Source organism: Motacilla alba, chromosome 1A (genome assembly GCF_015832195.1).
Source record: "Motacilla alba alba isolate MOTALB_02 chromosome 1A, Motacilla_alba_V1.0_pri, whole genome shotgun sequence".
Lineage (NCBI taxonomy): Eukaryota > Metazoa > Chordata > Aves > Passeriformes > Motacillidae > Motacilla > Motacilla alba.
In genome coordinates this window covers 55,636,534-55,661,135 of record NC_052031.1, presented here as the reverse complement: position 1 = coordinate 55,661,135, position 24,602 = coordinate 55,636,534, and the positions used below count along the sequence as shown (strand labels likewise).

General features: G+C 39.7%; 1 protein-coding gene across 3 annotated transcripts in view; it reads left to right on the top strand.

The window, feature by feature from the left end:
• The first annotated feature begins 426 nt into the window (after positions 1-426).
• The window catches only part of MPPED1 (metallophosphoesterase domain containing 1), a 62,057-nt gene continuing 37,881 nt past the window's right edge, over positions 427-24,602 (top strand). The window contains exons 1-4 of one of the 3 annotated variants that reach the window (XM_038154965.1): positions 427-648; positions 13,418-13,680; positions 14,053-14,082; positions 18,655-18,836. In XM_038154965.1, coding sequence (XP_038010893.1) covers positions 13,529-13,680; positions 14,053-14,082; positions 18,655-18,836 — 364 coding nt within the window. In that variant the 5' untranslated portion in view covers positions 427-648; positions 13,418-13,528. Of the gene's footprint in view, positions 649-1,230; positions 1,366-9,941; positions 10,643-13,417; positions 13,681-14,052; positions 14,083-18,654; positions 18,837-24,602 lie in introns of those variants that run through there. The other 2 variants (XM_038154964.1, XM_038154966.1) reach the window with 2 other exon arrangements.

Genomic DNA, 24,602 nt, shown 5'->3' with positions numbered 1-24,602 from the left:
CTCTCCTGCTCTCTACTCATAATATCATAGGAGTGCAATATATTTATGATTCTACGATGGCCTGATTTCGAAGCAGAGGGAAGCTGTGCGTGCTCGATGCCCCTGAGAAATACACCAAGCGCTGTCAGGGAAGGGACCTTCCCTCGGCCACCCCCGTGTCCCCCTGCACCCCGCCAGGACCGGACCTCCCGAGTCCCCCCGGCGCCCTTCTCGCTCACCACCACCTGCGCTGCCGAAGGGACGGGCAGCGGCTGTCTTGACCCCGAGGCGCTGCCCAGAGAACCCCCCCGCAGCCCCGGCGCCCCAGCGCCCCTCTGACCGCTGCGGGAAGGAGGGGGACCACCGGCACCCCCCATCCCCCGAAAGGGCGGCGCGGAGTTCCTGCCTCCCGACCACACACACAGGCTCCCCACAAGGTGCTGTGCCCAGGGCACGCAGCCTCCGCTCCCGCTGGAGGCGGCTCCGCGCCGCCCCCGCTGACCCGAGCCCGCGGCGGGAGGGGACAGCCCGCGCTCCGCCGCAGCGCAGCCCGGCCGCGGGCACCGAGCTCCGGGGCCATGCAGCGCCGCGGCTCCGGCGCATCAGCGCTCCGGCCGGGCGGAGAGGAGGCAGGACTGGCAGTGGGGGATTCCTGGCCCCCCAAAGGAGGTGGGGGAGGCGGGGGAGGGGAGGCGGGGGGGAGGGGAGGCTGAGCTCCCGGAGAAGGAGACGATCGCTTGCACAAAATCCTGCGTCCTCAAGCCAGCCCCGGAGGGCAGGGTACGTATTTGGGGAGCCCCCCCGTCCCGCTGCTCGCGCAGGGACGGGATCGGGCTGGGGTATGGGCGGCTGCCCCGAGCGGGAGAATAGCGCGCAGGGCCCGTTCTCGATGCGGGTTCGGTGGAAGACGATGAGGTTCGACCGCCTACCCCGGCTGGGGACCGAGGAGACAGGAGACCGAGGAGACCGAGGAGACCGAGGGGGGATGGGTCCGCCTGTGTTGCCGTGCGAGGGTCTGAAACCCCGCAGCAGCACCCCCCACCTACCCACCCCCAAGCGCGTCAGGGTTTTGCTTTTCCCAACCAAGCTTCCCTTTGGCTTCTTAAAAAAAAATACACACACACACACACACACACACACACACACACACACACACATATATATATATATATATATATATATACACACACACACACACACACACACACACACACATAATATCTATGCCCCAAAGCTAGAGAGAGGCGGGGGGGAGCGAGGGGGGGGAAGGGCTTTTCTGAGGATTGGGAGAGGCGGAGGAAGAGGCGCCGGGAGCCTTGCAGCATCCCGTGCCCCGGCCCCGTGGCGCTGCTGCCGCCGGCCGTGTGGAGCGGGCTGCGGAGCAAGGTAAGGGCTGGCACCGCGCTCCGGGGACCCTGCCTGCTCCTCGGGGGCTGCTCCCCCGGGCCGTGCGAGCGCTCGCTGGCGAGGGCAGAGCGGCCACTGCCCCGCCGTGCCCCGCCGCCGCCCAGCCGCGAAGTTACTTTGTTCGCAGAGTTGCCGCGGAGGCCGGGCTGGGACGCCCGGGAGCACCGGCCTCTTGTTCCTCGCATTCCCCACGCCTTGCTCAGCGTCACTAGCCAACACTGCGAAGGAAGCCCCGGTGGAAAAGCCGTGCGCGCCTTCCCCGATAGTCCCCTCGCACAGCCGGGGGAAGGGGTGATGGAAGAGGAAGAACTTCCCTTTGTCGTAGGAGAGGATTGAGTGACCTTTAAAGTTTTGTTCCGGGGGGAAACCGCTCGAATAAGTTTGGTAGGATTCATGCCGATTTGCATGTGATTTATTGCGCTGTTATTTGGCATCCAGCACGCCTGAAGCAGTAGAGCACACCCACCCCCCCCAAAAAAAAAAAAAAAGAAAAAAAAAGGTAAAAAAGGTTGAGGACATTTAGATAGAGATTTCAGTTTTTTCATTGCTTTCTTAGGATTAGCGTTTTCTGTCTCGCACTTTCAGCTGGGTAGTGTGGAATACATTTTATAAACGGATGTGCTTGTCCATGGGTAACACTGATGGTATAGATGGGAAACGTGAAGAAACTGGGCAGATTTAAAACGCTTTATTCTCTTTGGCGGAAGATCAATAGTTGAAGATTCCTGCTTGCATAGTCTGTACTGCTGATAATGCATGGTATTGATAGCCATTGCAACTTCAGTTTAATGAATTTTGTGGTTAATTTAGACTAGTGTAAAGGAGCTCCAGATATTCTGGATAAATTGTTAACTAGGCATGATTATTATACTTTGTGATTAGCTTGTGATGAAGTGAACTCTCAGTTTTTCTAAGGTAGATATTTAAAATGCAAGGCTACATTTTAAAAGTGTATATCTGAAATCTGACTACCAAAAAATCATGCATCTTTTGAGAAGACCAGTTATGGAGTCACTGAAAAATGGCAATCTGTGTTGCACCTATTTGTAATAAACAGTTTTGTGATGCCAGACACTGTAAATTTTCTGTTAGTGTACTACAAAAATTGGGGGGGAACTGACTTCTATTTGTATATAGATTAAAAAAAAATATTAAATGTAGTAGTTTTCCCTTGTATGATATGTATGTGAACTGATTAATATTAGTTACTACCCATAAAATTTCAATGGTATGTTTAAACAGTTTTCGCTTGGCTCTCAGGGTTTGTTTCATTGTCTCAAGCCATCCGAGACATAACAAATCTTTAAAATTTCTTGCTTGTACAATATCCCGTCTATCTCCTTTCTTCTCTTCCTGATCTCCTGTGGTATAATTCAAAGCAGAGTAACTGCAGAGAATATGCTGTATATGCTCGTGAGAAGTAAAATGCCCGTTTTAAAGATACACAAATGTTCTTGGTGGACAGGAGCCATCCCCTCATGCCCTGTATGAAAACCTTCTGGGCTGCTATTAACAAGAGACTTGCTTTGGTGTTAGTTTGTGATGCCAAACAACAAACATTAGAGAATGCAAAGATAAAGCTGGTGCTCTGATCTTTGTTTAAACAGGTCATGGTTTTTATTTAATGCTGCATGCTCATTATGGAAACTGTCAGCAGGAATGTAAAGCAGACTGGAGTTCTGATCTGGCATACATTCATAGATGACTCTGATGTTTCTGCTTCTTCACTTAATGGTTCATAGAATGTAGTGTAGTTTGAATGTACTATATGAAATAAGAAAAAACCTCTAGAATAATGTCCTGCTAGGAACCAAACATATTCAGATCTGCTGCTTCAGGTGCAGTCCTCTTTACCTGAAAAGTTACACTGAAGTGGACTTTTCTAGAACAAGTAAAAGTGTGTAAAGAGATCATTGGTTTTTGAGTCAGCTTGAGTTCTGCCACTGAATTACAAGGAAACTCAAATTCCCTGAAACCAGGTAACTGCTTAGTCAATTACCCAGTCAGTTTCTTTTTTTCAGACATATGGAAACAATATCAAATAGTAATTAGAAAGTGCATTCATAATTGAGAATTTTAATGCTTTTCATCCATGAGAACAGTTTTCATCTCAGTTGGTTAATAAACATAATACAAATAATTCAGTGCAGTCCATTTGATCCTTGCTGAATTTTGTTTTGAAGAATTCATACGGGATGTGCAAGGTAAGCTGAAGGAAGAGCCTTTTCACATGTTTAATTACATGAAGGAATATTAGAGTATTGCAACATACAGTATGAGCTTTCAAAATAAGACTCAGTGTAGCACTGGAAAGTTTAATTTGTGTGTTCTGGATCATATATCAGTTTGGGTTCTGTGATCATTTTCCATAGGTCAGTTTCATCTGTCTGAGAGCAAAGTTATTAATTATTATTTCTAACTTAAACCTTCATTTTAAATCCTGGCTATTCTAGGTTATGTTTCAAAATATAAGCAAAGTTGGTAATGTAAAAGAGTTCCTTAAGGTCGCTGGATTGTTATCCTTTAACTTCCTATTAGAAAATCATCTTTTCAGTCAATGTTAAATAAAAAGCATCACATGAGAATGTGATGCTCAGGCAAGGTTGCAGAGTGACAGCCCCTGATAAAATCCATTGCAAAAAGTGGTAGAGCTGTTGCAGTACTGGCTGTTCCCCTGCTTCTGCAGTAACCACCTCTGGAGGTAAAGCAGTTCATTCCTGGATGCTGCTCACTGCTTGACCTCATTGTTGAGACTGTCAACAAGTGTGCCAGTTTTGCCATGCTTTGACAAGGCAGTGGGAATTGTATTAGGATCAACAATTAGCCATCGTGGTATATATGAGGCAACTTGCAGTCATAACTGATTTGGAATTCATTATAGAAACCTAAACACAAAATGTGTAGCATCTTCCATTCAGTCACAATTTAAAATGCTATGATTTACTACCCGAGTAAAGGTTGAGTTCATAATATCATTTAAATATGCTGTATTCTGTGTCAGACTAATATCAGAGCAGTAAGGGCTCATCTTTATTGACTAAGAGGTGCAATGCAGAAATATATTTCAACTGCAAGCTTAAGCTCTCACTTGTTACATATATCTAATTTGTACATTTCTGCTAAAACCAAGAGTGTATCACTTTTCTTTGCAAGCTTACTTTTTATGTGGTGCATCCTCTTCACCTTTTAAATTGAATTCCTCTGTCATGCAGTCAGCCCAGCTTCCCTTATGGCATCTAGGGTCTTGTCACTGAACCAAAGACTGAAGCCAGCAGAGCAGCTGCAGAAGTGGCATATGAAGAAGGCTGATGGTGACTGATATTTTCTATTGTTTTTTCCATGTTTTCCTAATTGGCTGTTTTGCACAAGCCTCCTTTTTTGCCTGCGTTTGGAATCACATCACTGCGCTTGATGCACTATGGAACTCCAGCACCCTGCATGCCACTTGATTCCTTATCACTTTTTCCCTCCTCTCACCGACCCTTATCAGATCCCATCTTCTTCCCACTTCTGTCTTTTGTGATGCTAATCTTGCATTATTTTTTCCTAAAAGAAAATGGAAGGAACACAGTGTGCTGCCATTGCACCGATAATTCCTGTGCTATGTTGTTTCCCTCCCATATCCTTTGTTGAGTTTCTGGAGGCTGTAATCTGGGGCAGAGACTGTTTTACTGTAGGGCTGTACAGTGTCCAGCATCATTTGTTGCTGGATTCCACCTGGTCTGTGGACACTCGTAATGTATACATAAATGGATTATTTTGGCTTTGTGGGACAGCCTTTCTTCTTGTTCTTTGGTAGAAAAGCAAATAATTTCTGCTTGGAGGTTTTCTATATTGTATCGCTGTTCTGAGTTTTGTCCCTCAACACTGTGTCCCTAATATAAGAGGATTTTGGTAAAAGTTCGACACCTTGCCTAATGTAGTGGGGATGAGGTAGATTAGAGCTTAGCTACTGAAAGAGTTTAACTGGCTTGTACCTTCAACAAGAACGGCAATAAATGTCAATTTCAACACATATTAGTGGAAACCTCAGGTTTGTCAACATAAAAAAATAAAAGTTCCGATTTCACCATGTTGATCAAATAAAACAAAAGGGAAAAGAAAATTTTAAAATGTACAGTGAGTTCATTTCAGAATTTGGTTAATTTCCTCCCAGATATTTTTACATTTTGATCTCTGTTTACTTTCCATCCCTAAACTGTAGTCTTATTTAAGCTTTTTTTTTTTTTTGTACCCCATGAAAATCTTTTCACTAAAATTTTTCAAGTGAGTGTTTCAAGCAGCCAGTGAATCAGCTGATGGACAGTGCACAGTTCAGAGGCAGCCTTTCTTTATCTCATGTGGACCACGTAGGGGTCTCTTTGTGGACATGACTTCAGGGTAGGAGGAGTGGTTGTTGACTGTTTTCTCCTTACATCAGTCCTGGAGGCAATACCTGGAAAAATAAAGCTAACAAACCCTGTAACTCCCTCTCTGTACGTGAATCAGATGACATGAAGGGTTTGAATGGGATAGATGCAGATAAATGAGGGAGAAATTGAAACAGCAGAAGTAATATGACAGCATAGTAAATTTTCAAAGTTTTGTGTGTAAGAGAAAAAATGTAGCTGTGAAGGATTTGCTTGTTTAATTTTAAAATTTATCTCCAGGCCTCAGTAGAAAAAGAGACACTGATGTCAGAAGTAGTATCGCTATAAATGTATTTACATGTGAGCTGTGTTCTACATCCCACCTTTGACATATGTGCTGATACTCTGGCATTTAATTAATCTTGAACTACAGGGATACATAGGCCACTTCTCTTTTGTGCTCTTGTCCTTTCAAGAATTGTTAGCATCAGATTTCTTTCTGCAATCGGATGAGAATATTGGCAGTAGAAATGAATCCACAGCCAAGTGCTGCTGCTGCATGAAAAGGGAAGACCCTGACAATTTATTACACACAAATTCCACTGAAATCAATTTGGATAAAGTGAGTGTCGCTGGCAAGTGGCTTTCACCCAGCAGGGCTTGTACTAGGCTAGGCAATGAGGATGTGGCCAGTTGTCACAAAAGAGTAAAGAAAAAGAACATTCTTCAATTTAAAATTAAACCAAATTGTGTCTCAGATATGTTTCAGTACTTACATAGTCTTCTTCTCAGTAAATAATATTTTGAAAGATTCAGGAGTTTAAAAGATGACATGCCCAAATTGCAAACTGAAATGTAGAATCAAACCCCACAACCCTAATTTATTTCTGTTGGAATGTCCATTTTTTGTAATTTCCCCACATAACTGGTATTTTTTGCTTTTTTCCTTTAGAACGAGTATTCTGATTTGGGGACTTCTAATTTTTCCTAAATGAATATATACACATGGTTTATAGTAACAGCAGATTATGTATTATTGCCAGAGACTAAGGCAAATGTAAGAAATTATTTTTGTGGCTCTTAGATATTTATTTAAAATTTTCTTCCTTGGAGGTAATTACTTACATAGATTATCTGTCTCTGCAGGTATTTTTAGATAACTAAAGGTAGTATTGAGTGAAAATAGTATATTTTTCAGGAAAAACATTTGGTTTTACTTTAAAAAGCATCCATTTAAATATTTCATTGAAATATTAAAATGTTTTTATACATTCAGGCACTATTTTATGTAGGATTACAATAATGCGTTTAGCCTTGACAAATATTCAGTCTATTTGTAAATCTTAGACCACTCCAGTATCTAAAATATATTGAATATATAGTAGAGCAGAATTTTAAGGTGGAAACAAAGCAGTATTATTAGGTTTTGTTGATTTTTCAAATTGAATAAATGAACAGTTTATTTGTACGGATAAGAAATTGATTCAGAAAATGATACTGCTAATGAGCCAAAATAAAATTAAATTTTCATAAATAGAATATTCATTTACTGTATAGTTTTGGGAACTAAGTAGGGAAATTGAGAAAGTAATTTAAAATCATATGATCATTCAAAATAAGACTGACAATGAAGGTTTTTAAGTGGTGACTGCTTTAAATAAATACAGAATTGGATTTCTTAGGTAAATGTGCCATTTTTGTATTTTCTGAACTCAGTGTCTATATCCTTTCCTTGATGCCTTGGCAGAACTACTGGTGTGCCGTAGGTACAGTATATTTTTGGATGAACCTTCATAGAAGTGGATGTTACCACATAGTCCCAAAACGCAAATAATTTATATCCTATCATACTTGCTGTGTCCATATAATCTTTTTATTACAGTTAAAGCTCACAAGTATGTTTGTGTTCTTTATAAAGAAAATAATGAGAGAAATGTGCAATATTTATGTTCAAGAGCAAAGGAAGTAACTAATTTGAAGAAAAAACATTCGGTCAAGAGTTTTCTTATACTGTACGTGACAGGTCATTATAACCTGCAATGGAGAGCAATGATGTGTGTTTTGGAATGGTGAGAAATAACTTGGGAGGATTTTGTTGCCTTTTTTTTTTTTCCTAATGCAGGTTAAGGTGATTGGAATTATAGAGAAATAAGAGATTTTATTTAAGTCACTGGGGTTTTTTTCCATGTTAGAAACCAGGTTGCTCAGTGCCCCGCAGATCTGCTTTTAACAAATATGTGAGATATATGATGAGGCACTGAAGTATTCACTGATATGTGAAATACGAGATTCTAAACAGAGGACAAGAAGAGTAGGGTTTTGAGGCTTGCAGGTAATTCAGAATTACATTTGCTGATTTTGCTTATATGGTTGGAAATAGCTATGACTTCCAGGGGAAAGACAGAGTCACAGAACTGAGTATTATTTGACTAATAACAGTTATCAAATCTAGATTTGCTGGCACAGAAAACCACCTCAGATGTTTTCTAAAAAGGCCTAGAAGTGTGTTTAGTTTTGTTTATTTTTTTAAATGCAATGGGAAATGTTTCTATCTCCAACAAATCCTATTAATTTAGGAAGTCTAATGATTCCATCAATAGAAGTGTGCATGAGCAAACTTAAAATCCTCAAGTGTCTCCATGACATTTGACTGTGCTTCCTTCCCTTTAAAGTCCTCATTTGTCAGGTGAGCACACCAGGCTGCCAAGGGGAGGCTCAGTGGTTTTGCTTTCCCACGACCTGCATTCTGTTTCAGAAGATGAAGAAGAGGAGAGTGTATCTCTCTGGAAAGATTTTAACAGCAGTGTGATTTCCCTGGCTTATCCTTTCCCACAGAAGAATGCCTTTTTATGATTATTTCAATATTCATTTTCTGGTGGCAGAACTGAAGATAGCAGACTGATTCCATCGACTGGCCTCTATCTGAACTGTGTGAAATGGGTATTTTAGAAAAAAAACCTTAGTATTTTTAGCCTATTTCTCAGAGTAAGTGGTTGCTTTTCTAGTCTCAGTATATTCACTTACCTGTGGTTAGTTTGTAACAAGCATTTTCGGGAGTTAAAGCAAAAGCAGGAATTTGTGATGGTGAAACTGGTGGTTGCAAAAATTTTACTGTGACAATTGTAGTGATTTTTGGGGTTTAAATAAAGGGTCTGCTTCCCCATGTAAGGGATGATCTGACAGTCTATGAGGGGCACTGTAGTATAGGGAAGACTTGGGCGCTTGTAAAAGCTCTTGAAAGAGTTTCTGGTTAGCAGTGTCCAAGATTTGCTTGAGAAGCAAGTGTGTCACCATGTAGTCTATCACAAACTCTCATGCTCCTCTTTAAGGTGCTTTACTGCTCTTGTCTTTCCCTGCAAAAAAATACAGCTTTGATGTTTTACAGCTGCATGGAAATGACTCTTTTTTTCTTTTTTTATACTACATTTTGTTCTTTCATTGCCTCCCCAAACATCAGCTTGTCAGGCTGGCTGAGCAAAATGAGCATGTTTTCTGTAGCTGCCTCTTTGCCCCTGACCTTGGTACTGCCTAGAGTCCCAGCATTCTCTTTTTTCTTTGTCTCACTGATGGTGGAAAATCTGGCAACTACTCCTGTTCAGCATCTTGTGCTTCTTGACCTTCAGATGTTTGCGGCTTAGGAAAGTTCATTCCTCAACAGAGAGCACCTTTATAGTTTTCTCTCAGTTACTGACTTTTAAAAATTATTGTTAAAATTATAATAATCAATATTTTATCTTGGTTTCTAATGATTATTTCAGTGACATCTGCTTGAGCCATGTAGCTTCAAGTCTGGATTCATACTGTGTGCTGCAGGAATTATTTTCAAGAAGCGTCAGTGGTGTTTTTAGACTTGAGACAAAGGGTGGATGATGGAGAGAACAGTGGGGCTGTGGAGTGAGATTTCGGGAGAGACAGTGGTCATGAGAGTGGACCTAGAATAAAGCAAAATCTGTGAGTGGAGAAGTGAGTTCAAAATAAAACATTGGCTTGAAATGAAAAAAAAAGATAAATAGGATGTATAAAAAGGCTGGGAAGTTCATGTAGATGGGCAAATATTTATGCTGGTGAGATATAACACCAGAAATTTCAGGCTGAAAAAGTAAAAAAAAACCAAAAACCAAAAAACAAAAAACAAACAAACAAAAACCACAACAAAAAAAAACCCCTTAAAACAAAGATTTATTTGAGGATCTCATGAAGTACTTAAATATATCTGAGTAGTCCTACTTGCCTAGTCCAGTAATTTTTTAGGAGAGGTGTTTCAATCCTCACACTTTATGGCCTGATATGAAGCCTTCTGAAGGCTGGAGCAGTGTCCATTGCACAAAGTGGACTTTGGAGCCCATTTGAACACGCGCTGGAGAAAACTGCAGGAAATTAATGTACAGAGAAAATTTCTGCCTTCTGCAAGAACATGGCTTAGCTGATTTAATAGCTTTTTCTCAGTCTGTGATTCCAACAGCCAGGTTTGTGATATTTATTTTAGTATTCATGTTCTTGCAGTCCTTTTTACATTTCTCTGTTTTTCCCTGGCAGACATCCCACAGCTCCATAAGTCTGGGGGAAGAGGATGGTTAGCATGTTGTTGCTGTGGGGATTTGAGTCTTAACTCTCTGTGTTGTTAATGCTGGGCATATAATTTTAAAACTTGCATGCTGCAGAAGCATATAATTATTTCCCTGCTGCATTTTATACTGTGGTTTGGGAAAGCAATACGTTTCAGAATATTAAAAGAAAGGAAAAGTTACAGTTTGGGGGACTATTGGAAATGGAAACAGAAAGAGGGGAGTAATGGGTGTCAGTCTGGTTATCAGTCAAGCTGGAAGGAGACAGCTTGTTCTGTCGAACACCAAGAATGTCAGTAGTCAGCCAATCACTTATGCCGGAAGAAAACCATAGACTGACAGGTAAGGTTCAAAGACATATGTGTATGTTTCTGAAATGAGCTTGAAATCAGCTTGAATAATGCTTACTGATCCTGTGTGTTACATAGATGATTTCTGTTTAGCACAGGGCATTCCTATGACTGCTGTTCTTTTTTTTTTTCTTTTTTTTTAAGGATCTTTCCCTTCCCTTCCCGGAACTTGCCTTCCCTTCCCAGAACTTCCCTTTCCATCTTGTTTTTATGGTTTTTAGGTGTCCAGGGTCGGCACTGAGTGACTGTCACTGAGCAGAAGGCTCAATATTCTGTTGCATTTTTTCCTTTTTTTTTTTTTTTTAATTTTTTCTTTTTAACAAAGGAAATAGGTTGTCTTCCCATTTTTCACCTGTATATAGGGTGAATTTTTTGCTGGGTGGTTGCTGCCACTCTCACAGGCTGGCCAAATGGTGTGGTTCACTCACTTGCCTGTGCTCTTCAGCACTAAAAGGTGTGTCGAGTGCTGTACTGAATGTGTTTCTGTTCCCAAACAAATTTGTCTCTTGAGTTAGATTGTGTCCATACGTGCTATTCCACTAACCCAGAAAGAAGAAGGGAGCCAAAGGGTGGATATGGGGGTTCATGCATGTTTCTGCTGCTGTTTCTGCAGCAGATTGGGCATCTGACTTATGACAAGTCGTAAAGGACAGAACCCAAAGAGGAGTCTGACAGAAGCTGTTTCCTCAGCTGCTGTGACCTCCTGAGAGCTTCCCAAGGCTAAAGGGAGATTCTAGGTCCCTAAGGCAGTGCCTTAACTCCTTTGAAACCCCAGTTCAGTTGTGTGTAAAGTGGGCACAGTCCCCGAATTGTAAAAAAAAGGCTGTGTTTTTCAGGTAGTTCGAAATCCTTATGTGGAGGTGTGGAATCATAAAATATTTATCCTACTGGAGAATATTTCTAGAGGTCACCAGTTCTAATAGTTTTTTTCAAACAGAAGTAGGTTCACTTGGAGTAGTTTGCCCCCTATAAAATCTCTGACCTTGACTATTCAAACTTCTTTACAAATGCATCATTTAATACAGGAAGCTCCTTGGGGAAGGTTCTTCACATCTGCTGTCATAATTTCTTATTTCTTAAATGCAGCAATTTATACTTGATTATTCTTACAAGGATCGCGCCTCCCTTCCCTCCCCCTGCTCTGGCACATTCCTTTGTGCTGCTGTTTCTTCTGTAGCCTGAACTCGGCATCTGAGAGTGTTTGAAATCCCAAATTTTCTTTGTTGTTATTCTAGCATTTCCTTACCAGTCCATTCTAGGGGAGGGCATGTAGGAATCTGCTCCTTTATTCTGAGGCTGTTTTGCTGTGGCTTGTTAGTGACGGCAAGTTGTCATCATCTTACAGCCATTCAGCCAATAACAAAAATGAAGCTGAATCTTTCATTTCGGCTCCCTGAGAACAAGATTCCCCCAAACAAAAATACTCTGCCACTTCTTGGAGCACTTAACATCTGCGGTAGTTAAGCAGAAGGCTGCAGCCTAGATTTTTAAAGATGCTTAAGTGCTTTACTGCCACTAAACTGAATTGGACCTAAGTACTTGTAAATAGCTTTAAAAATCTGAGTGACTGCGAAGGCCTCCCTCATCCATCACTCTCGGCAGTGATCCCTTCAGAATGGCAGAAAGGCACATCAGCATGGTCACGGAAAATTCTTGTAGTCCTGCTCTCCAAAACTCTGCATATTAAGTGAATTGCTGCATTCTAGTGTGGATTCTCATGAAATACGCCTTTGAGTCAGATTGCTTGCATTCCCTAGAAGAAAAAAAAACCCTGCTTGCAGGAAAGTCAATATTTAAGTCAGACAACTTTTTAAAAGGATGCAAAGTTATACTGTAAAATACCCACCTTTGTAACTTATAATCCATTTTTTATTACAACTGGGAAATAGGAGTAAAATTCACATTTAAATGACTTTCTTCTGTTTCTAGGGGATACTCTTTGCATTCTAGTTGGTTTCAAGTTGCTCTTCCCATACCCATTTTCAGTACTGCTGTTCTAGACTTGCATAACCTTCGGGGAAAAATTTCTTCCCAAACATAAAACCTGTCTGAATTTTACATTTTTAAAAATATTTAGTAACATTTAACTGTGGGTTAGCTTTGGAATCACTGTTTTCCTGTGAATCCAGAATGCTGGGCTAGTACTGACTGAAAATTGTTTGAAAAGGGGAGCCCTTCGTAAATATGTCCTTCACTCAAGGAGTTGTGTGCTCCTCAAGGAGTTCCTTCAGTGATGATATAAAACCAGGATCAAGTGCACAGAAAGCCATTCACTCTTCTGTTGATGTAAAAAACAGACCCTTGCAATGCTTCTCTGTAATGTCATAGAGTTTGGGAAAATTTAGTTAAACTAGTTCTTGTTCAATTTACTTGCATTTGAGTTGTGCATAGTCACATATTCCATTTCAAGTTTGGTGGGGGTTTTCTGAGGGAGGATGGGGAATAAAACTTCATCAGTTCTATGAAAAATAAACAATTGTTTTGGAAAACCAGTGTGATTTGATGTGGCTTTCTGAATGATGGTCTTATCTTTTTGGTTTGGATTGAAAGTCTGAAATACTTGAGCTATGTTCCGTAGCAAGTTTACTTTCACTCTGTGCTTCCCACCTCTAATTAAAGCGTGTTCACCACGTTGCGGAGCTAGAAAAGTTTGTGTACTTTGAGCAGTCTGTCCTCATCCCTCCACCTTCCCCTCACGTTACATTTAGCAAACTGTGAGCAGAGGAAGTGCCCGACAGTTACGCTGCGTGTCTTCCCTGTGCCGCAGGTGTTTGGAAGGGGAGCGTGCTGGCCGAGCTGGGGGCTGTCATGGTGGTGGCCCCCGCAACAGGGAGATAGCAGAGATGGTGGCCTGAGGGCGCCGGCCCCGCGCGCAGACATGGCCTTTGCCCAGTCCCACATCATGGCAGCCAGGAGGCACCAGCACAGCCGGCTCATCATCGAGGTGGATGAGTACAGCTCCAACCCCACACAGGCGTTCACGTTCTACAACATTAACCAGGGACGCTTCCAGCCCCCACATGTGCAAATGTAAGTATTATAGTGTTGTTATTGCTCCGGCACAGCCTTTGGAATGGTTATTGCCCTGTTGATGTGGTATTCGACTGACCAGTCACAAAGAATTCAAGGAATGCTGTTTTTCTGCCTTTCTAACAATACTTACTAAAATGACAAGAAATCAGTCCATTTGAAAAGTACTTTATTAAAAGATGGGAGAAAGATTCCCTCACTGGTGTAAGTGTAACATGTAGTACTTAGGTATTGAAAAGAGAAATAAAGAACAAGTGGTGGCAATAAAACACGGGATGCTACAAGGATGATACTTTCTGCAATCTTAATAACTAACATTTGTTTGCTTTGTGCACTTGCATATTGATGTACATGGCTGCTGAAAATACCAAGCCTGGATCTGTACAGCAGACATTCTGTTTGGTGAGTTATATTACAGCTGCATACAAGGGAAAAATCATATAAATACATAAAATACTGTGGGCACCCATCCGAAAACTTACTTTCCAAAAGTGCCAAGTGCTTAAAGAGTAATTAAAATAATGTATTTGTTTTTGACTTCTTATATAATGACAACGTGAGTAAAAGTTAAATGCTCTATATGATTTACTTGTAACATAAAGTGGAGAATTATAATTACAAAATGAAACCCGCCATAAAGTTTAAAACCAGAAGGAAGAGTAAAGCTATTACAAATAAATTAAGTATAAAATTATACTGTAAAATATTTTTATAGAGAATGAAAATGTCTGCACCATTTTATTGTGTATATTAAAGAGAGACGCAGCCTTATCTTTAGATCAGATAGATGGTTTTCATTTTTTAAAGAGAAACCTTTTCCTTTAGGAAGGCTGAACAAATAGTCACCTAATTTACATTTTTCATATTTAATATGATTTGATAACTTAAAAACGTAGGTCATGATTTCTGCAGTTAAAAAACTCAGCACTTGAGACAGGTTGAATGCTGTGTGTCTATTTAGTGAATGCTTTTTTGGCATAAATTAGATTATATAAAAAAATCTGATGATTAACATATATCAAGATGGTGAGCAAACACTTGGTTTTTGGGGGCAGTATATTATGGTCTGTGTTGGGGTTTTTTAGATCCTACTGAAATGCAAACAGAAAAATGAGTTGAGTGTTAGCACTGGGAAACATCTTTTGTTTATAGAGAATGGTATAAAAAGTGCAAACAAACAAATGTGGGTTCTGAAATACTTTACAAATGAAAATGCCAAATGCAGGTTGCCTGATTTGTTGAGGCTTAGCTATTCTTTGTGAATATTCAGACAGCTCCTGGGCACTCAGAAATCTGTTTCCTGCTTAAAAGCTAAATATTCTTTACTGGGCTAAAAATAAGTTATTTATTAGTATTCACTTGGGTCTCAACAATATCCTGCCTAAACTTCTAACCAGTAAGAAATCGTGGTACTGGAGGCTTAGGCAGTCAGCTACATGATCGAAACCCAGCATCCAAGCAAGGAGTTGAAAATAAGATATCCTTAGAAAATAGTTCCTCAGAAGAGTTTAGCAATCTCTCATGAATGATTAATACTATTGAAGAAGCTTGTGCAAATAGAAAAACAGGCCTAATCAATTGGAACATGTACCGAAATCTGACCTACACTTTCTCTTTGTACAGAAATAGTAAATAATGTTTCTGAATACCAGCAGGATTGCTTTTTCTTCCTACCAGTGAACAGAATAGTAACAAAGAAGGGAAAAGTAGACATAAAAAAGGTGATAAAGGCACCTTTTAGTCACATGATTGTTGTGGGTGAAATCCTAGCCCTGCTTCTATGCATGCAAGTTTTGTCCTTAACTTCAGAGAGGTGAAGGCTTTGTGCATGGCTCAAAATACCTCCATTAGTGATGTTGCAGGCAATCAGGAAGATTTCACACAGACCTGTTAACATCTGAACTCTCAGTAAACTACTTTAACCACGGGAGTGGGGGTGTGGGGGAGGAGGGTGGTATGCTCCTTTTCTTCTGAATTCAGTCTTGCGGCTCTTCCTTGGTCCTCTGTGCGGGTTTCAATTTCTTATTTGATATTTTAGCTCCCAGAACATGCTGACAGCCCTTTCTAGATCTGTCGTAGTCTGGCATCCCTATGCTTGTGAGATGACTGGGTTGCCTCTGACAAGGAGGATGGTAAATTCTGCCAGTGTTTTCAAGTCCATCAATCATTTCTGGAAAGTGCCTGTCTCACTCCTTCCTGAAGTACTGAAATCTAGTGTATAAACTAACCTCTAGAAGTGTTTTTGCTGTGAGATGTTCCAACTTCAATTTTCAGTTTCTCTGCAAGTTTCCCTACTGATCTAAAGAAAAACAAAAGCATTTGCACAAAAATAATCAGCAGATCTGTATTCCTCTGCTCATGCTGCAAGCTGTGCATTGGGTGTTGGTGTGACAGCTGCTGTGGGAATGCGATACACAAGAATATGGGGATTGAGCCTTCAGAAATTATTTCCAGTAATACAACTTAGATGAGTTTGTGAAACTTGACATATGCTTTTACCTATATATGGTCTCAGTGCATGCATATCACTTCAACATGACAAATCTGCATCTCATTTATTTGGGTGGGTTTTTTGTATTGATGCCTTTTTCCCACGAAAATTCTCTGGCCTACTGCAGAGAATTTAAAAGTTATACATACCTCAGCCACCAGGAAAATGCTGTCCACACTTTCCCCATCCCCATCCAAAGCATGTGCATTATGTGCTGCATGGGGTTGCCATGGTAAGTCTGCTGTTCTTTCCACACAGCTTCTTTTGTGAAACGTGCACTGCTCCCTAACACCCGGCTCACTGCTGTGCTGAGCTTTAAAAGATTTCTGAAGGAGAAGTTGTACTTGCTTTAAAGGCTACCCTACCATGAAAAGTCAAAGAGTGGTGTTTTAGACCGTTCCATATCCTTATGTTTGCCAAGGCAGTATCCATAATTTAAAGCTGGCTCAGTAATGCCATCTGTAACTCGCTTTGGGAAGTGTTGGGCTGGGAGAGCAATAATTCAGTTTACTGGACTGATGTTTAATCCTTTTAGCTTGAACGGCTACAGTGATAGCCAAGGTCAGCCCCTCATCATTTTTATCCTACCATCCTGGTTCATTTTTTGAACTGACTGCATCATCCTTCCCCCAGCTCCCACCTGAGGGCAAATCCTCACCTCCCAGTCTGAGCCCCACCATTAACCACCCACATTCCTCTGCACCCCTGCTGCCTCCCCTGGAGCTTGCCCTTTGCAGCTTTCTCCTCCTCCAAAATAGAGGCATTTTTAACATCTCAACTCTTTTCCTACATCTGCCCTTCCCCACGTGTCCTACACAAGGTGTTTCCAGCTGCTTGGAGTCCAAGCACTGCAATCTTTGCCTCCCAAATTTTGGAGTTCCCACTACATCCCTGCTTACATATGCCCCTGGCAAGTAGTTCATCAGGTAGGATTTGATCACAACTGGGTTTATCCCTCAGCTCATATTTAGCTACTTTCTGCTCAAAACCTGGAAATTCAGAAAGACAGCCCTAAGGTGTTTGTACAAAAAGGCTCCTCCTCCTGTAAAAGCTCCAATATTTCTTCCTCCTATGTGGCAAAGATGGGTACAAAGTAATTGGTTCATATTCTGTTTTGTAGCTACATTGTTGAAAATGCTAAGACCTTTTTATATATTTAACAAGATTTCAATGTTTTAGATTTGTTCCTCATCCTATCACTTATCTTGTGAAGTTGTCAAAACAACCTCAGTTTATCTGCCTATAAATTTCATAGAATTTATTGACACAGAGAAAAGGTTGAGTGATTAAAGATCATTATCTTACACCTTTTAAGCAATAAAATGCTTTTTGAAAATTTACCTAGTAGACAGAAGTAGTATTATTAAAAGAAAAGATCTCTATGATTTTTTCCCCTGAGTTTGTTTATGTAAAAGTAAGCTCCCAAATTGAAAAACAACCAGCAAGGGATAGAAATACATACTGTATACTGCAACAGTGAGCAAAACTAATTTTATTTGCCCTTTTAAAAGAAACATTGTAAAACTAAAATAGTTCGTAACAATTCTGTATATCTCTCTGGTTTGTAGTGACATTAATATAACTCTTGCATTCTCTTGCTTTTTGAATTTTTTCCACCATAATTCCCTAACTGGAGTAGCAGATACAGTATAGCTGCATATAGATAGATTTGCTTCTATGTATTCAAACAAAATATGGATTGAGGTTAAAAAGATTGATTTGAAAACAAGTATTCCTTCCATGGCAGACAGGTGTTCCCTGATTTCCTCTTGTAAAATATAAGTGAGTCTCATCAAACTGGGTCAGATCTTTTAGTTTCTTCAGTTTTGAATTTAGAGATTGGGTTCTGAACAATGCAGCCTCACCCCTCACAGCATCTGCTTTCTTTTAGTGTAATTAAGCCCAGAAAGTCATCACTTTGTCCTGAAAATAGTCAGGCTTTAGCATACATTTACAGCTGGTAGGAGAGTTTTTATGTTGCTTTGCATTAACACACTGAACCATATCTCGAAAATGTGTTAATTAAATTTGCTAAAATTGAGTAACTTGAAGAAAAGAAGTTATAATTAGGGGGAAAAAAGCATCTAAATGTATTTATGTATCTAAAATAAATATTTTCCCTGTGTACAGTGTAATCATATTTAAACAATGAAATGGGATAGTACTTTCCCTTTGAAAATGGCAATACCTTTGATTTATTTGTAAGTATTTGTGTCAGAGTTACTGCCAGAGTCCAATCTCTTTTCCTTAATCTCTTTAAATTAATCTATCTACCCAACAAATACTGCAAATGTTGTGATGTGAACGTCAAGAATTTTTACACCTCCCATTAATGTTAGGTTTGTTTTAACGAATCCTTCCATCAGGCAGATTTAGAAGTCTGTGTACTTTTGTAAAGGTAGAAAAGTAGTGTCAGAATTGCAAAGCAGACACTAAGGAGTAAACAAATACTTTATAACCTTGTTATGATGCATTTCCTACAGGGTTGATCCAGTGCCCCATGACGCTCCGAAGCCTCCAGGATATACACGATTTGTCTGTATTTCTGATACTCACTCAAGAACTGATCCCATCCAAATGCCATATGGAGATGTGCTAATACATGCTGGTGATTTTACTGAGCTGGGACTTCCAAGTGAAGTAAAAAAATTCAATGAGTGGCTAGGTAGGTATTGAATTCTGTGTGGATTTGACAGTAAATTTGTTTACTGGTTGTATCTGCCCCTTCTGCCTCCCAGTTAAAAACTGTCACACACTCAGAAATCATGAATATTAATTTAACTTTTAAATTTGAATGGTAGTGAGCAGGAATCAGATTTTTTTTCCTTAGATTTGACAAACATTTTTGCATTTTTCCAACTGAGCAAATAGGATTTGTGAGACTATTCATCTGTTCTGCCTTCACACTCTCAAGTGTACATTAAGCAACTTCTTGGTGTTAGCAACAATTGAAGTCAGGAGGCCTTTAATGATTTACATAAAACCTCTTGCATACATTGTTACAGCTTTGCTGCCTCCCCTAAAAAGTTGTTGTGACTGAAAACATTTTTCAGTTTAACCCCAGAGGGCTCATAGGTTTGGGGTTTTTTTTATATCTGAGGCTCAGCTGCGCCACAGAGATGAATTCTGAACAAAGCAAACCCTGTGTGCCTGTGGTTGCTGCCTTGGATGTAGCAGACCAGATGTAGATGCCTTCTGCAGGCAACTTTTGGCATTGCTAACTGAAATTCTGTTCCACTGGGCAAGAGAGTGATGATTTACCTGTGCTTCTGCAATGTTTTGTATATGCTAAAAAAAAAAAAATTTGGAAAGCATGCACTGTATCCAGACAAAAACCCTCATCAGCACTGTTCTTGCAGCATTGCAGATACCTTAATTTAGAATAAAAGTGGCTTCTGGATTTTGAGACTTTATTAATTAAAAAAAGGTGAGAGGGAATGAAGGAGTTGGAGAGAGAAAGAGCCCATTTTCAGGGTAACAGAGTTCAAGTTTTTGTGTTGACTTTCTTCCTTGTAGTTGATATTTTTGCATTTTTCCTGTCTTTTTTTTTTTTTCTTCTGTATATTGCAGCAATCCACACTAGGAAGGCACAAAGCAGACAGCTGCATGTAGGCTGAAATGGAATCTAAAAAGGAAAGTCTGGACTTCACAATTTAAACAAATATATACTAGCAAATAATTATTAGCAAGGCTGATAAATATTTATTTGAACTCAGGAACCCAATAATATGCCCCACATGGAACAATTGTTTTTTTCTGTGATTACGAAGGTAGGAACAGCATGTGGAATAATTGATATAGAGCCATCAGCTCTGTCTCTGCACCCAAATGGAACAGGTTGGTTATAAAACAGCAAGTTTTGACCCTATTTTGTAGGTCTCTACCATGTATTATAGTAATGTGCCGAAAATAGCATTTCCAAATTATTCAAACCATATGGTTAACCTTTCTAAATAATCTTGATTTTATCTATCTGCTGGTGTGGGAAGAGAAGTGCTTTGGGATATTGCTGGTGAGCAAGGATGGGGCTGGGCACATTGCTTGCTGCACAGTTTTTGTCTACAGTTCTCCATCTGCCTCCCTGCTGGTCACAGCTGTATGGTGTTCTGAAGATGTCTGTAAGCTGAAATCCTCTCAGAATGATAGGGAGATTTCCCAAGGCATTTCTGTGATGTTCTCTTCATCATTTTTATTCAAAAAAAAAAGGGCTTAATTTTCTGACTTTTCAGGCATGCTTCCAATTTCATGGTAGTGTGCTCTTGAGAAAAGGTGGTTTGGTGGCTGGAGTTATATCTTTGCAAGAGCAAAAGATTTGAAATACAGGAAGTTAGCAAGTTAAAAGGTTTTTGTTTAGTTTCTTGGCAATTTAAAATATTTAACTTAAATTTTTAATAAAGTTTTTTTTGGTTGTTTTAAACAACCAGTTTATCAACTCTTGAATATATTGAGTGTTCATAAAATTTGCAGTAAATAGCAGAATGGTTAAAAGCATCCCTATTGAGAAGGAATTTCAGAAGGTTTTTCTGGTTGTTCAGTTTTTTGTGAAGGTGTTAGTCTCCAACAGCTTTGATTTTTCTAGACAGCTGATTCCAATACCTTCCATAATTTTGCAGCTCCACAGCCAATCCAGCCTTCTCCTTCTTCCTTAATAATTTACTGGTTTCTTGAGAAAGTAACTGACAGACTCTGGCACCGACTTTTCCTCCACTGACATTCTTCCTTGCTGCTGCCAGATTTCCCTGTTTATTCCTTCACATACAGGGCTCATTTTCCCACTTTTTTGTCTAATCTGTGTCTCCTGCTGTCCTTAGATTACAACTTTGTTTTTGCCTTACAATAAACACTAGGTTTGGTTCACTTTCCCTTGATCTCAGCTTCCCCTCAAGCACGAGACACAAACCCTCCTCCTGCTTTTGCTCTGTGTGCAGCATTGATTCCCACCTTTCAGTTTTCAGTTCTGCCATACCCTCTTGGGTCTGTGCCACTCTGGTCTCTCTGTTTCATCTTTCTAGATGAACTTGCCCTTCAGCAAGTTCAGATTTTATCTTTGTGCTTTACACAAAACTCCTGTGCCTGTCTGATGGAAAATTTATTTTACATTACCATCATTAACTTCCATGGGCCTTATGGTTCTATCAAGCACGTGCTCAAGTGTTGTGCTAATAGAGGCACATTGGCTGGATGAGTCATTCCCTAAAATCTGTTCTCTTTTTCTGACTGTCCCTGGTTCCCAGTAAGGTCGCTACCAGCTTGAGTAATGGTGCTTATGATCCCAGTATTGTCCCTGGCTGGGGCTGGTACCCAGGTGCTCTGTTTTGGCAGCCCTTCAGTCACCAAGTTTTATACTTCTGACTCCTAAAGCCTCCTAGTTCATTTCAATTTGTTCTTTCTGGTGATTAATTGCACTGTCGTGTGTCTTTTTCTCTAAGCCCTTTCTCAGGGAGAGAGCTGAGGTTTCACTAGGGCTGGTTTGATGTCTAATTCTGTGAAAGAGATAAAATGTTGGTGATCATTGGATGTGCTTATTTTCTCAGCCTTCTCTGGTAGGCAGTCCAGCATTACTTTTAATTTAATATATATATTTTTCTTCTCTGAGTTTTTAAATTTCCTTTTGGGTCTGTGCAAAGTTTGGGCAGAGACACAGTTTTGCAGCAGAGTTCCAGAATATGACAGGGATGGTGAGATAAACTGTGCTTATTCTGAACCTGTCACCTACTAGTTTCATTTGGTATTTCCTAATACTGGACGAGGCAAGTGAAAAATTTATCATTCTTTATTCTGCTTAAGAATTTTTAGGCTCTTTCCATATCTGCCCTTAAGATATTTTTCAGGCTGAAGATTGTTCAGAAGTCCTTAAATGCCTTTGATCATCTGTGTCACTCTTTGTACCTCTTTGTTCCACATCCTTATAAAAAGAGTGAGACCAGAACTGCACATGTTCTGAGAATACTACAGATTTATTCCCTGGCACAATGAAATTTCCTAGTTCTCTTTTCCTTTCTGGTCTTGTGGATTATTCTGTTTTTAACAGAACAATGAGATGGCATTGTCATAAAATTTCCTAATACAATTCCATGAAGTCTTTCCTGAATGGTAATACCTAGTTCTGAACCCATCACTGAATCTGTAGTTAGTGTATTTTTTTCCAAATTCTTGAATTATTCTGAATAAATTTATGTTCAGTTTCATTTGTCCTCTTATTACCCTGTCATTAAATATCATTAAATATTTTTCAAGTGATATTTCTATTTTGCTGATGTTTTTCAGGGTAACTTAAAAAAATTAAGTGAATAGGGGATGAATAGTCAGCTTACAAAACATATGAAAAGTGCCAACCTGCTCATTGCCCTCCCTTGTTTTTTTTTCTGAACTGACCCTTCTCCTGTTATCATATCTCAAATTTTTCGTTTTTTCATCTAGTTTATTCTTTTACTGTATTTTTCTTCCAAATTTAAAAATTCAGTTTTGGAGAATCAGGAGAAGATGAAGTACAAGGTATGTTTTATGGTAGGAATGAACAGAAGGCCAAGAATCCAGGGAAACTTTCTGATGATTTATAAGAATGCATGGTATAACTTCAAATGTGTGCTAATTTTCCATCACGTTCAGGAGATTTTAATGATAACACTTCAAACAGACAACAGTATATCTGCTTTTTCATTATTTTGGGTCTTGTTATTTATTCCCTTCTTCCCTACCTGCATATCAATCAAATGTGTTGTAGGACAAAGATGTATGTCCTGCCTTAGTACACTCATCAAATACTGACTCAAAAACCATCTCTATTTTTTATCTCCCATATTGTTGGCACTGGAAATTGCCTGCTTGGCTCAGTTGCTCATGTAATTCCCTTTGCTCAAGCCTGTAATATCATTTCCAAATTGTGCATGCTCCAGGACCCGCTGCCACTTTGAGCTTGTGGGTTACTTTCCTGGAAATTTAACTAAATAGCTGATCTGTGGTATAAGCTGCAACACATACTTCCATCTTTTCTCTGAGAATTCTCTTCTGTGCATGGATTGGGAAGATTTCTTAAACTAACACATTGTGTAATATATATTGTTTCAGTATGTTTGCTTGAGATTTTCCATTTTCTAAGACAGACTTTCTATTTGAGATTCAAGTTCAAGGTAAATTGGAAATAAAATATAGAAAGTGGCTTGGAGTTGTAATGGAAAACAATAATTAGTTCTTCAGAGTATTTTCCTGAAAATATTATTGCATGCATGTTGTACACACACAAACACAAACAAAAAAGGGGATTACATTATTTGACATGCACTTCAAAAGTTGACCTAGGCAAACTCAGCACAAAGGATAAGATTTTTATTTCAGACTAAAAAATATTTTAGACTGAAGATGTCTACCAGCTAGTAAATGTTGTAGTAATAACTAGCATTAGTAGAACATTACCTGTTTCTAGAATTAGATTGTATTTGATCTAAACTTGTAGTATTACATTCTGTAGACAGAATCAGAAATTTTTTAATAAAAATTATCTCTACTTTTTAAAGTTCTTAAAAAAAGATCTTCAGAAAAACTTGTGGTCACTAGGCTTAGCTTTGCAAAATGATAGTAATTTTTTTTTTCCTCTCTTAACAGGTATATTTTTTAGTTCAGTAATACTTACCTTTAAACCATATTAAAATCATGTTGAAGATGAAAAAAATCAGCTTCAGAGCAGTAAAAGGAATTAGAATTTATATATTGTAGTCATGCCATTTTGACCATCAATAATTACACTATTTTTATGTTAATGTAGAAACCCCTTGAAAGAAGTATTTAAGCATTAATTATCTATTTACAAAAGAATGGCTTTGGAAATGCAGTGAAAAACATTGAGCTGTGTCGGGATTTAGAACAGATGTCAGTTTTAAAAGACTGGGCATACTAAAAACAAGTGTCGTTTTTTACTGCTGTTCTTAAATGTATGGTGGCTTGATGCATTTATTCATCCAAGGCTCAGACACAGAAAATTGCACTGCAACACACTCTCCCAGTATTTCTCCAGTTCTGGGGAGTTAGGATGTCCTAGGAACTTCAGAATATTAAACTGTGAGGAATATTTAAGTTGCATCCCTATATTTGTAAGATGATCCAAAGCAACTATTTTCCATGTACACTTCCTGTGCCAGTGGTGAGAAGCTGTAGAAGTGATGGGTGCTAAAGCATTGTTCCTTCATTTCCTCCTTCCAAAATGATGAGCTTCTGCAAGGGTAGCTTTAGGAAGGCAATGTGGTGCAGAAGTGAGCAACCACAGGACTGGAAAGATCTGGGATGTGAATTGTGAACTGTCATTGCCTCTGGCAGAGATATTTGGAACAGCCTGAGGAAGACAGGCAACCAAATTCTAGTTAGTCATCTTCAGATTTGACAGCCTCTTTATTGTTCCCCCTGGTGAAATTGTGAAAATTATGCTAGATCCACCTAC